We start from the raw sequence: 14,804 nt of genomic DNA, 5'->3' as shown, positions 1-14,804 counted from the left end.
ATAATAATAATAATAATAATAATAATAATAATAATAATAATAATAATAATAATAATAATAATAATAATAATAATATGACAAATAAAGAAATATTGATATTCAGAAAACTTTTCATGAATGCAGATTGTTGGTAAGTTATAGAGAAGAGGAAAGTATTTCTGAAGAGTGAAGTAGTAGTAGTAGTAAAATGCAGGATGTAAGTGATATAAAAATGCCTTTTTTAAAAAAATACACAATATAGGAGGCACAGTAAACTACATTGAACCAGTTTACAAAATGATAGCTAACAATATTGTAGTAGTCTATCATCTCATTTTGCTTCTGGAATGCTCCATATGTACTTCTATCAAAATGTTTGAACTTATGATTTGGTCATCATTATAAGGAATCTGAAATTGGATATGCTTTCTTTGATGCATTTTTTTTGTAACAGTTAAATGAAATGACAATAGAAAGCTCACCCTGCAGTTTCCTCCGGTGGAAGCGCGGTGAACCAAGGAAGCTGTTCTTTATGGTGGTGAGTCTTGATCGCCAGTGGTGGCCAGTAGTACTAGTGTGTGGTGAGCCTGGTGGTGTGCAAAGTCCCATGCCTACACCACTTAGACCTGCAGCATACATTTAAAACATGAAAGAAAACCTATAACTAAAATTATAGAGCTACCTAAGGCAGAAATCCCTCATAAACACAAATAGCAGAGGTAAATGGATGGAGATATATTGACTTATGACATATTTAGTACAAGAAGAATACATTATAATAATTTGGTAACATGCATATGAGGGAAACGAAAGATTTCTATCACATTTTTTCTTTTTCCCTCTTGTAAGTGTTCATTAATGGTGGTTGCTTACCTTGAAATTTGTTAGTTTGCAGAATTAATAAAATTGAGTAGATTGGATTATAGGTAAAAGAAATATTAAACATTGATAATTTAGGATATTGTATTGATCACTATTTCCCATTCTTTAGATGCAGTGAGATTGGGACAAGTATGACTACTCTACATATTAAATTGTTTCACCACTCCTCATGCTTTATCATGTCCCAGAGTTGGGGGACTTGTTGCCTTACACTGTACTTAACCAGATCCATCTTAATCTACCTCCCCACCCCGACCCCTCACCTCACCTCACTTTTTTTTTTTTACTTGTAATGCCATAGATTTCTTTGGCAATCATTCATTCATTTATTAATCCTTTTCACCCGACAGCATGGAGTGCCATACTTATATGCAATTGCAGTCTCTGCATTATGCTAACATCTGTTGCAGGAATTATGGACACTATATCAAACTTCCTTTTACGTGGAGATAGTGTATTACTTGTATTTCCTCTTCTTTTAGTGGATATACTGTCTCTCTCTATTGACCATTTCCTTTCCTTTGAGCAATTTGGAAGTCTTGGCAGGAAGCTGTAAAGTGTGGCTTTCTGATATCTTTGCTCTAGAAGAACAGCAACTTGGGTGATGCTAATATTAATTCCGATGCTAGTTCATTGATAAATGACGTTGCTGTGGGAGAAATGAATGTCCAAATTGGAGAAGATAGTGAGGTGTGTGATGTTGAACCATGTGCTCATGTGCTTGTGAATCAGTTGCCTATGCCTTTCAGTGAGAAGGTAGATCTACTCAAGTGTTTCAGAGGAAGATCTTTTGTGATGTAGAGTAGAAGGAGTATATTATATTGTACCAAAATTTTGGATGTATATGTGCCAAAAATACCGAGTTACAGCAGTTCCAATATCACACATTTTTACACTCCTAACTTGTTCCTTGTAGCGGCTTCCTCCCGCACATCAATCTTTCATCATTCAAGTTCCATAGGTATTTATGTTATATTATCCACCACAAAAGCAGAGCAAATTTAATCTATTTACATATCATAGCACCGTAAATCTTTTTCTCCATGAAGATTCCAACTGTTGGTGAAATCAAGGGACCTTAATAAGAAATTTTAATATATTGTCAACATTAGTTTATGCAACATTCTTTTAATTGTTCAGTCTTCACTATTTCATGTGTTTTAATTGTTCATAATGATAATTTTAAATATAACAAAATCATTTTAGTATGTATAATATAGGTGATCTAAGACCTCTTCATTCTATTTTATATCGTGGTCAATTGTGAAGTTTTATGGCTGATGATGGCTCAAGGAGCCTAAACATGCACCACAATTATGTAAAATAATGTAAGAGATTGTTATATATGTACTGAATAGGTGGACATTTAGATTCTTCTTCTTTTGATCATTATAGTCAGTACAGAACCTGAAAAATGAATTTCATTACTTACACTGTCAGTACATATCAACAATAAGAAAATCAATTTTTCAATTTTTTATGTCTGATAGTTTTACATACAAGCTATCATAATAGTGGTAATCACAAATTTAGACTTTTATTAGGTACAAAGTCCACCAATGGTGAGCATTGGTGACATGGAAATATTGTTCAGTTATCATGATAACAAACCTGCTGGTGATAGTGGTAGTGGTTGTGATTTTTATAAGCAGAGAAACTATGTGGTCGTTAGCACCTATTTATTGATCAGGAAGATGATAAACGTGACTACAGAAAAGAGTAGAAGAATGGAAGGAATGATCACTCAAAGAATGAGGGTAAATGCAATCAGAAAAGGGGAGGTTGAAAGTCTATGCTTCGAATGTCTTAGTGAAAGCTTACAATGTCCTGTGTCCATAATACTTATCCACAAATAACATTACATTGTTGTTAGTTAAGGTGTGCTGTGTCTCTTTTGCAGCCATTCATCTCTCCTGCATTACTGCTGCCACTATCCAAAAACTAACCGATCAATGGTAGGCATGACAGCTAGTCTTGTATAATAAAAAAAAAAAAAAAAAAAAAGATGTCAATATTGTCAACAATAGTTTGTGCAGCGTTTCTTTAATTGTTCAGTCTCCATTCATTCATGTGTTTTAATGGTTTATAACACTAATTTTAAATAGAAAAAAATAAATTTAATAACAAAAATATAAACAGCCTATGGGTTGGGTTTAAAGCAATTGTTGAGGAGTGTGAAAACAGGTATGTACCTTCAAAAGCAGTAAGGAATGATAAGGACCCATTATGTTATAACAGGGAAATAAAGAGTTTAAAAAGGAGGTGCAGATTAAAAAGAAATAGAGTTAGGAATGTTTATGGGAGTAAGGAGAGATCAAAGGAGCATATTGGGAAATTGAATTTAGCAAAAAGAAGTCAGATAAGGATAACATGATGGCAAACATAATTGGCAGCCATATGAGTTTCAGGGATCAATGTAAGGCAGGAACAGTATCCAGGAAGGACATTCCAGAGATCATTAATGAACAAGGGGAGTGTATATGTGAGGACTTACAGAAAGCAGAAGTATTCAGACAACAGTATGTAAAGGTGTAGGCCCTGTGTGCCTCTCGACAATAAGATCTGGGCGGCCCCTCTCCCCGGTACGTCAGCGCACAAGACTCCGGCGATCACTGCGGGCAAGACAGAAGCGCGATTCATCACTAAAGACGACCCTAAGGCATTCGTCGACCCACGTCGATCTTTCTCGACACCAGGCCAGCCTTACACATCGCTGTTGTGGGGTCAGTGGAACACCTTCTGCAGGGACACCGGCTCGTAAGCCAGCTGCACGCAGGCGATTACCAACTGTTTGTTGTGTAACATAGGGTGCCACAGCTGTTCGAATTTGCGCTGCTGTTGTATGGGGTTCCATCCGGGCCATCCGAATGATGCGGCGATCCTTTCTCACAGTTGTCTGTCGCACTGGGCCTGTGCCAGGTCTACGAGTGTGGGTACCTTCATTTGATCACTGCTGCCATACACGTTGTACCGTAGATGCCTGTGGGCCAACATGTGCCGCGACAGTCCTTAGCAATAATCCAGTCTCACACAGCCCAATTATCGAGCCCTCTCAAACGGTGACAGTTGTTGATAGCGTGCTCTTCTCTGTCGTCGAGGCATGTTTGACGGGGAACACTTCACTGCACAGATTGCAAGTCAACTACGCTACACCAGAGTCCGTATACTGGAGTTGATTCCTCCGTGACCTATCACGTGGGGAGACCTGTAGCAACAATCCAATGGGTCTGAAACTTTGATCGTTTACATACCTACATGGCATCGTTCCATACCTTGAAAATCAACACAAACGACTAATGCCATCATGGTGTTGCAATTTCCATTTTCTTAAGTGTACAAATGACACGAGTAAAGAACTGGAATCACAGATAAGGCTATTTTCAGATTACGTTATACTGTATAGAGTAGCAAATGAGTTGCACAATTGTGAGTGATTGCAGAGGGACCTAGACGATGTCGTGAGATGGACAGCAGACAAGGTATAATTGTAAATGGGATGAAAAGCCAGGTTGTAAGTTTCATCAAGAGAAAAAGTCCTTTCAGTCTTAATTACTGTGTTTATGGGGGTAATACTACCTCTTGGGAAATACTTTGAGTACCTAGGTGTTAATATAAAGGAAAATCTTCACTAGGGCAATCATATTAATGAGGTTGTTAAGAGAGGTTACAGATGTCTTCACATGGTTATGAAGGTATTTAGGGGTTGTATTAAGGATATAAATGAGAGGGCATATGAGTGTCTGGTAAGATACCAATTATATTGTGGTTCCAGTGTATGGGTGGGTCCCACAACCAGGACTACTTGATACAAGAACTGGAAAAGATCCAAAGGAAAGCAGAACGACTTGTTCTGGACGATTTCCGACAAAGGAATGGTGTTAAAGAAGTGTTGCAGATCTTTAGGCTGGGAAGACTTGGAAGTAAGGAGACGAGATTCTTGACTATGCAGTATGTTTCAGGCTGTCAGTGGAGGGATGGTGTGTAATGACATTAGTACACGAATAAGCTTGAGCGGAGCTATTAGAAGTAGTAAAGATCATAATATGGAAATAAAGTTGGAATTCAAGAGGACAGATTGGGTTATATATTCATATATAGGATGAGGAGTAATTGACTGGAATAATTTATCAATGGGGAGCCTCCGTGGCTCAGACGGCAGCGCGTCGGCCTCTCACCGCTGGATGCCGTGGTTCAAATCCCGGTGACTCCATGTGAGATTTGTGCTGGACAAAGCGGAGGCGGGACAGGTTTTTCTCCAGGTACTCCGGTTTTCCCTGTCATATTTCATTCCAGCAACACTCTCCATTACCATTTCATAGCATTTATCACTCATTAAATCACCTTGGGAGTGGCGACCCCATTGTAATAACAGCCTATATCTGTTTCATTCATTACATCCCTGACCCGGTCAATGACTGGAAAACAGGTTGTAGGTTTTCATTTTCATTTTCAATTTATCAATGGAAATGTTTGAGAAAAGTTCCAAGTCCTTCGCAAAGTTTCAGACAAAGCTAGGCAAACATGCTAGGAAATCTGCCACTTAGGCAAAAGCCCTAAATGCAAATCATTGATGTTTCATTGATTGATTAATTGATTGATTTCTTCCAGGAATTAATTCAGGTAATGTATTCCATATTTCTAGTTTATGGGGAATATATTTGGAATAAATCCCTAGTTTCTCTCTCTAACTGAATTACCAATAAAGTGATCCTATCATTTACATAGTTTACCTCTTCCATATATTCTTCCTCAAGATCATACCTGCCTCATGTCTGTGACTAGCACTGATCTTCATGGATTTGAGTAGCTCTTCCATTTTATTCATAATTGTCATGGTATTGGCTGTTTCTAATTTAATTGTGTTTGGTGCTGTTTGTCTACTTTTCACAGCTCCTTCAGTATCGAAAGAACTGAACACTGCTTCCAGGAATCCCTGAGCATTTCCTAAGGCACCTACTGTAGCGAACAGAGTAGTCTGTACCGCTAGTAACTCCCCAGAGGGATCAATAATTACAGGTGATAGACCCTTAGAAGGTGATGGCCAATCAGTGGAGGAAATGATACTGAAATCCATCAAACAGTATCTGCTCTCAGATTAGGGCTGGCTCCGAAGGGTGTTTGTCTTCATGTTAGGAATGCCCTTTTTAAAACATTGTAGTAGGTATTAAGTACTCTTGGGGGTGATGATTCCATTTTAATAAGTCTATGATGAAAATGAAAACATAGAATACTATAGTTATTAAAATATACCTATGAATAAAATATCATTATAGATTGTTATGCCATTCAGTCCGCAACTCTGTATTTAAACTAGATACTTCAAACTATTTGCTGCCAGCACTGTACCCTCTTCTGGTCAGTAGCGGCAATTGGGAATTAGAATGGGTGGTAGTGGGGCAAAAACTGTACAGACAACAAAAAGTACCTGGATTTGTGGGATATTAGCAGGGGACAGGGGGAGCATATACATTAAAAAAAAAACCTACAGAATAATTTTTTGATGTCCTCTGAGCTAATTTCGACAGAGAGATAAAGGGTGACAGTTTACGAACTTAAGTGCAGTAATAATAGTTTTTTGAGATTTTGATTTAATACTATACAGTAAAAATTTCACCAAAGCAATATTACAGATGTATTACAATTAAATAGAGGTACGGTGTGATTATACAATTAAAAATCATTTAGTATTTGACTACACACCAAGAAACTAACAGACACTAAAGAGATTGCCAGACTGACTAATGTGTGCAGCAAGTGAGTAAATCATATGTCAGGGTCCATGACCTTTAAAGAAAAAAATATACCTCTGCTACCCTTCCTCACAGCACATGCAAAGTGTCCACTACTTGCTGTGGCATTTACAAATTGGTTACTTGCGACGAACAATATCTTTTGCATATTTCTACTTATAATTATGTTAATAATTAAAGAAAATAAAGGAAAAAATTAGCTGATAAGACAACAGGTCTTGTACAAATTGCTTGTTAGAAAAATTCATAGTTTCAGCTGGCTAGTATGGAATAAAATTGTAATGTTTTCTCCACAAAGTTGGAGGCGGCTGCCCCCACCCTCGCCCCACCTAATCGCTGATACTGCTTCAGCTAATATGACTCTTACTTCAGTCACGTCCTAGCTGCTTCTAATATACCATTATACAAACTAGGAGGGTACGAACAAGGAGTCTTTTTTGGATAAGATTCTCACTTATAAGTCGAAGTGAAAGTTTTGTGCCAAGTATTTAAGCTCTCATTACCATGTTAAAGTAACTTCAGTGTAATTTTAAAAAATGTTACTGCATATACCAAAATAGAAGAAAAAATTAAGAATGCTTAGTACCTGCAGAAGTATCATTGCTATCGGAAGCTGAGCCACCACTACTATTGGCTCGTTGATGGTGTGGCGATGGTGGGACTAGTGTTGCACCATGCGTTGGCCGATGATGGTGGTGATGGTGATGATGTACAGAGGCTCTTTGAGCAACAGGCGACAGAATTCCCGCTAGAGTTGAAGAAGCAGTGTTGTTGAAGCCTGCATGAATTGGACTGGACGAGTTTTGATGGTTCATCGGATGGAGACTCCCTCCTCCACCACCACCACTACCAGGTGACCGTCGATTATGGTGCCTGGCTGAGCCACTACTGGGGACAGATTACTTAGAATTATCAATCAATCAATCAATCAATCAATCAATCAATCAATCAATCAATCAATCAATCAATCAATCAATCAATCAATCAATCAATCAATCAATCAATCAATCAATCAATCAATCAATCAATCAATCAATCAATCAATCAATCAATCAATCAATCAATCAATCAATCAATCAATCAATCAAGCAATCAATCAATCAATCAATCAATCAATCAATCAATCAATCAATCAATCAATCAATCAATCAATCAATCAATCAAAACACCATACCTTCAAGAACATGAGTGAAAATACAAGAAAAGATACCAATATGTACCCTCATTTTCTGTTGCTTAAAGCAGGCAGTATACAATCTGTGTCCCTGGTGAATAAGCTGATAAGTCATAAAATGAACTTATCTGGTTCAACACATAATCAGATATTTCAAAATGTAGATATGTCCTTATATGCATTCTCTTTATGGGATTAGGAGAAGGGTCAGTGCTTACCTATTTATGCACGAATGTGAAGGATGTATAGGAGAATAAATTGGTGTAGATATCTCATTTTTGCTAATGTGACTTATCAGCTTATTCACTGGGGTCAGAGAAATAATAGTTCAGTTACGCTATCACTATAAGCGTACGACTCGTTGGCTGAATGGTCAGCGTACTGGCCTTCGGTTCAGAGGGTCCCGGGTTCGATTCCCGGCCGGGTCGGGGATTTTAACCTGCATTGGGTAATTCCAATAGCCCGGGGGTTGGGTGTTTGTGCTGTCCCCAACATCCCTGCAACTCGCACACCACACATAACACTATCCTCCACCACAATAACATGCAGTTACCTCCCCATGGCAGATGCCGCCCACCCTCATCAGAGGGTCTGCCTTACAAGGGCTGCACTCGGCTAGAAATAGCCACACGAAATTATTATTATTACTATAAGCTACTTTGGGAATGTGCAAGTATTGATGTCATACAAAGTTGTAATTTAATTCTTCCTGCCACAAGGCACATTGTGACATGGTGTTGTTTAATGCTTCCTTGTCATTTAAAAGGAGCCTAACATCTAGGTCAGTCCAGCCTCACGGTATATGGGGCAACGCATCCTCCTGTCACCCGGCGGACCCGAATTTGATTCCCGGCCAGGTCAGGGTTTTTTAATTGTAATGATTAATATCCCTGGCCTGGGGACTGGGTGTTACTCTTCCTTTCCTCACACACAACATTCCGCACTACCACCATTCCAATTACACGCAGGTTCATACAATATGGTGCCAGTAAGGGCAAAAGACAGGGACATACATGAAAATAAAATTAGCAAGAATATCCTCCTTCACACTACTGAGTAATTAGATGGGCTCACTTCTCATCAATCCCAGTCTATTCATACTTACTTGCTGTCAGGTCTCAACTAGCTCACTTTTGATTCTCATCTTCATCAGAGGTGTAAGCATCCACACTCACTTAGAATTTCCTTTCCTAGCTTTTTGTCTTAGATAGCCATGCTCTTAATTGTTCCCTTTTCATTGCATGCCATATTATAAACTGTCTGATCAGAACTATCTATACTTTTAGTTAAAATTGCAATCATATTATCCCTTTGATACATTTCTTTGCAAGCCCACCCTTTACCTTTATTACACTTACAACTTTGCTGGAGGTGACCTTCTGTCAGGTGTCTTAACATATCTGAAGAATTTGTTAAGAAGGAAGCAATATTTTTCTGTGCTGACTCAGAAAATGTAACTTAAAAACGATAAATATAATACCAATAATGCTATAACCTACCTAACAGGAAGCATGACCAACAAATGGCAAATAAGTTAATATGGGAAGGACAGCTGATTCAGAAAGTGACAGTACCAACTACAGGATGTGGTGCTTAAAGCCAGATGAGCTCTATAGAGAAACCAAAGTAATATATGTTATTAGTGATCATGAAACTGTTTTTGTTGTAGTTAAAAATAAATGTGATAGAAAGGAAGGTCTTAAAAGTAGGACTATTAGGCAGTACCATATGGCAATTCATGGATACCACTATAAACTCTGCAAAACTAGGATCTTTCATGAACCGGACGATAGTTGTGTGTGTGCACTGTGTAATTTGACTTGTACTCGTTACCATGTTGTGGAATGCTCTAAGAGAAATATGCCTATAGTAGATTTATGTTTAAATGACATGTAATTGCTTTATATACACAAATTGGGTGCTCTATTAAATTATTATTATTATTATTATTATTATTATTATTATTATTATTATTATTATTATTATTATTATTATTATTATTATATGGCTGATAAAACAGGCATGAGGGTGTTAAAAAAGGTAACTATAATCAGTGGAAAATGGTAAATAAAAATGTAAACAGACTTTGGGATGAGTTTAGAGCAATTGTTGAGGAATGTGAAAACAGGTTTGTAGCTTTCAAGGTGGTAATGAATGGTATAAATACATTATATTATAACAGAGAAGTAAAGAAACTAAGAAGGAGGTGCAGGTTAGAAAGAAAATAGTTAGGAATGGCTGTGGAAGTAAGAAGAAATTGAAGGAGCTTAATAGGAAATTGAATCTAGCAAAGAAGTTGGCATGATGGTAAGCATAACTGGCAGTCAGACAAAATTCAGTGAAAAAAGGAAGGGTATGTATATGTACTTTAAAACAGAAACAGGTTCCAAGAAGGACATTCCAGGAATCATTGATTAACAAGCGGAGTGTGTATGCAAGGATTTTCAAAAGGCAGAAGAATTTAGTCAGCAGTATGTATTGTTGGTTACAAGGATAATGTCCAGATAGGGGATATGACTAATACTAAATAAGTATTAAAATTTACCTATGATAACAATGATATTTACAATAAGATACAGAAGTTGAAAACTCGAAAAGCAGCTGGAATTGATAAGATTTCTGGGGATATACTAAAGACAATATGTTGAGATATAGTAGCATATCTGAAGTGCTTATTTGATTGTTGTTTGCATGAAGGAGCTATACCAAATGAATGGAGAGTTGCTATAGTAGCCCCTGTGTATAAAGGAAAGGGTGATAGACATAAAGCTGAAAATTACAGGCCAGTCAGTTTGACTTGCATTGCATGTAAGCTTTGGGAAAGTATTCTTTCTAATTATATTAGACATGTTTGCAAAATTGATAACTGGTTTGACAGAAGGCAGTTCAGGTTTAGGAAAGGTTATTCCACTGAAGCTCAACTTGTAGGATTCCAGCAGATAACTTAGATTCAAGAGGTCAAATGGACTGTATCGCAGTTGACCTGTCTAAGGCATTTGATAGGGTAGATTATGGGAGACTACTGGCAAAAGTGAGTGCAATTGGACTACACAAAAGAGTGACTGAATGGCTCGCTATATTTCTAGAAAATAGAACTCAGAGAATTAGAGTAGGCGAAGCTTTATCTGACCCTGTAATGATTAAGAGAGGAAGTCCTCATGGCAGTATTATTGGACCTTTATGTTTTCTTATATATATATATATAAATGATATGAGTAAAGAAATGGAATCAGAGGTAAGGCCTTTTGCGGATGATGTTATTAGTATAGAGTAATAAAAAGGTTACAAGATTGTGAGAAACTGAAAATGACCTCAATAATGTTGTGAGATCGACAGTAAGCAATTGTATGATTTTAAATGGGGTTAAAAGTCAGGTTGTAAGATTCACAAGTAGGAAAAGTCCTCTCAGTTTTAATTACTGTGTTGATTGGGTGGAAGTTCCTTTTGGGGATCATTGTAAGTACCTAAGTGTTAATATAAGGAAAGATCTTCATTGGGGTAATCATATAAATGGGATTGTAAATAAAGGGTACAGATCTCTGCACATGATTATGAGGTTATTTAGAGGTTGTAGTAAGGATGTAAAGGAGAGGGCATATAAGTCTCTGCTAAGACCCCAACTAGAGTATGGTTCCAGTGTATGGGACCCTCACCACGATTACTTGGTTCAAGAACAGGAAAAAATTGAAAGAAAAGCATCTCGATTTGTTCTGGGTGATTTTCGACAAAAGAGTAGCATTACAAAAATGTTGCAAAGTTTGGGCTAGGAAGACTTGGGAGAAAGGAGATGAGCTGCTTGACTAAGTGATAAGTGGAGAGAATGACATTAGTAGACAAATAAGTTTGAGTGGGGTCTTCAAATGTAGGAAAGATCACAATATGACGATGAAGTTTGAATTCAAGAGGACAAATTGGACCAAATATTAGTTTGTAGGAAGGGGAGTCATGGGTGACGAAACCTGGGCGTTCCACTTTAAACCTGAGACCAAGCAACAATCATGCCAGTGATGGCATCCCTCTTTGCCAAAGTTGCGGAAATTCAAGCAAACACAGTCTGCCGGTAAAGTCATGACAAATGTGTTTTGGGATTGAAAAGGGGTATTGTTGGTCGACTTTATGCCCGCTGGGACCACAATTAACGCTGACAGGTACTGTGAGACCCCGAAAAACCTCAGATGGGCAATTCAGAACCGGAGATGAGGAATGTTGAGCAAGAACGTAAAAATTCTCCATTACAACGCTCGCCCGCACGTCGCCCGGCAAACTGTTGCACTCCTGCAACATTTTCAGTGGAACATCATCACCCACCCACTCTATAGTCCTGACCTGATGCCCAGCGACTATCACTTGTTCCCTAAGTTGAAATAATATTTGGCTGGAAAGTGATTCAACACCGATGACGAGGTGAAAGATGAGGTTCACAACTTCCTGAACAGCATGGCTCGTACGACATGGGCATACCAAAACTGTCACAGCGTCTACAAAAATGCATTGATCAAAATGGTGATTATGTAGAAAAATAGCTAAATGTTCAAGCTGTAATGTGATGTAAACCATTGTAGAAATAAACTGGTCTAGGTATTTATAAAAATTAGGTATTATTATTTTTTTTTTTTGCTATTTGCTTTACGTCACACCAACACAGATAAGTCTTATGGCAACGACAGGATAGGAAAGGCCTAGGAATTGGAAGGAAGCGGCCGTGGCCTTAATTAAGGTACAGCCCTAGCATTTGCCTGGTGTGAAAATGGGAAACCACGGAAAACCATCTTCAGGGCTGCCGACAGTGGGGCTCGAACCCATTATCTCCCGATTACTGGATACTGGCTGCACTTAAGCGACTGCAGCTATCGAGCTCGGTGTAAAAACAATTTAGGAGACCTTATTTTTGCGTTTACCTTCGTATTTAGATTTAAGTGAAAGGATCCTGCCCATTACGTAAAAGACATCTCCATACAATAATGCAACCTCCTTATTTTTTTAAAAATTTAATAATTTTTTTTTTTTGCTATTTGTTTAACGTCGCACCGACACAGATAGGTCTTATGACAACGAGCAACCTCTTTTAGAATTTGCTGTTGGGACTTCACATGCTGGCAAGCATCACTCTCCACACCACATCCGAAGTGCTTGCATCTTACCAAGATATGTATTTGTTTCCAAATATCTTTTCATACAAATTACGGGCCTCAATCACTTTAATATTCTTATATCAATGTTGTAGGCTAATATTCTTATATTAATGTCATAGGTTATCTAGGTTCATAAAACTTTAAAAATCTCTATTGAGAGAGGTAGTGTGATTTACTATTTACTAAATTTATTTATTCATTTTTTTGGCTGGGGTTTTATATTCACCAACACATCAAAGGTTTTTCTGTGATGTAAGGATGGGAAAGGCCTAGGATTAGAAAGAAAGCTGCCATAGTCTTAATTAAGGTATAGCCCCACAATTTGCCTGGTATGAAAATGAAAAACCACGAAAAATCATCTTCAGGGCTGCCGGTGGTGGGGTTTGAATCCATCATGTCCGGAATGAAAAATAAAATATACAAGAATGCTCATGTAATCCTAATTGTGTAGTCAACTCACTGAGTACTAAATTCATTTAAATTACTATTTGCAGTTATTTACAAGTTCACTTACATTTGATTTTTTCCACTCAATACAGTTTTTATTCAGAATCATAACACACACTTGAACAATTGGCCCAGTGGTGCGTCAAACTCCTAAACTCCAACACAACCTCCTCAGTGCAGTATAGTTCCAGAACATTTAACTTTGCAACTAATGAGCCTCATTGAACTGTGCATAGCCATCTGACAGACTCACTCCCGATGAATGATTCATCACAGACTCACAACCTTCATTCACGACCGATGCACTCAAGACTGACTCTGTCTCATTGGATTTGCTCTCTACTGTACATAGCCCTACTGAAGATTCTTGTAGTTTCTACTTTCAGATGATTCTGGGGCCTGATCCATTGTTAATCAGCTTCCATCTTCGTCTAGGAGCTTTCCTATAATGAGTCTCAACAATTTGCCAGTGCTATTATTTTTCTCACTGCTGGTTCCATACACACTGTTGCCAACATGCCACAATTATTGTTTCCTATTGGCATTATTGCCTTTCGCTGTCTGTCCCACACTTTGCTTTCATTGTCACATTCACTTTCTCACAATCACACTGACAAATAAAACTGAAGATATAAATGATCTGATGATAAGGAGGAAATTCTCATAATGGGAATGAGTGAAACAAGATGGAAGGCAACAGGTATAAGATTCTTCTGGCTAGACTATAAACTATACTGGTCTGGAAATAATTTGGAGTAAAGAAACAGAGTGGGCTTTGTACTTCATAAAGATATTTGTAGCCAGACTGAATATGTCAGTGATAGAATAATTAAAGTGTTAGTAAATTGGAATGAAGACAAATGTCATATAATTCAGGTCTATGCTTGACAATCAGGATGTTAAAATGAAGAAAAAGAAGCCTCTCTAATTAATATATGGACTATGAAAATTTAGTAGTAACAGGAAATTATTATTATTATTATTATTATTATTATTATTATTATTATTATTATTATTATTATTATTATTATTATTATGAACAGAATATTCCATAATGTATATACATAAAAAGTTAATAATAGGATGCATGGTGAAGCATCATGCACCACTAGAGAAAATGGTCAGAAGTTGGAAATGGTGCTACAAAAGAACACAGGATTAAGGTGATTATCTGTTGCAGCTGATATTTTGTCAGGCAAGAATGATGTAGCTGACGATTAATTTCCAATTAATCTACTCTACAAGCTGAAATATTGTCCACTTTCCTCAGTTGATGGGAATGCTCATTCTCACATATAAATGAATCCTGAGTCGCAAATGATGTAACTTTAAAACTGAAAATTTAGAAAATGTGCTTGTTATTTGTTGTGAAGCAAATAGCAAACTATGGGAAAAATATTGAGTAAGGGACATTACAAAAGCACAAAAGTCTCTGCTTTA

General features: G+C 37.4%; 1 protein-coding gene across 1 annotated transcript in view; it reads right to left on the bottom strand.

Annotated features, from left to right (window-relative positions):
* Nucleotides 1-14,804, bottom strand: part of sff (sugar-free frosting) — a 940,682-nt gene that overhangs the window by 82,502 nt on the left and 843,376 nt on the right. Inside the window, exons 9-10 of the mRNA XM_068226759.1 lie at nt 7,198-7,499; nt 462-605 (exon numbers count right to left, since the gene is read on the bottom strand). Of these exons, the coding sequence (XP_068082860.1) occupies nt 462-605; nt 7,198-7,499 (446 nt within the window). The remainder of the gene's footprint in view (nt 1-461; nt 606-7,197; nt 7,500-14,804) is intronic.

This window comes from Anabrus simplex, chromosome 1 (genome assembly GCF_040414725.1).
Source record: "Anabrus simplex isolate iqAnaSimp1 chromosome 1, ASM4041472v1, whole genome shotgun sequence".
In the NCBI taxonomy this organism is placed as follows: Eukaryota; Metazoa; Arthropoda; class Insecta; order Orthoptera; family Tettigoniidae; genus Anabrus; species Anabrus simplex.
This window is presented reverse-complemented; position numbering and strand designations above follow the sequence as displayed.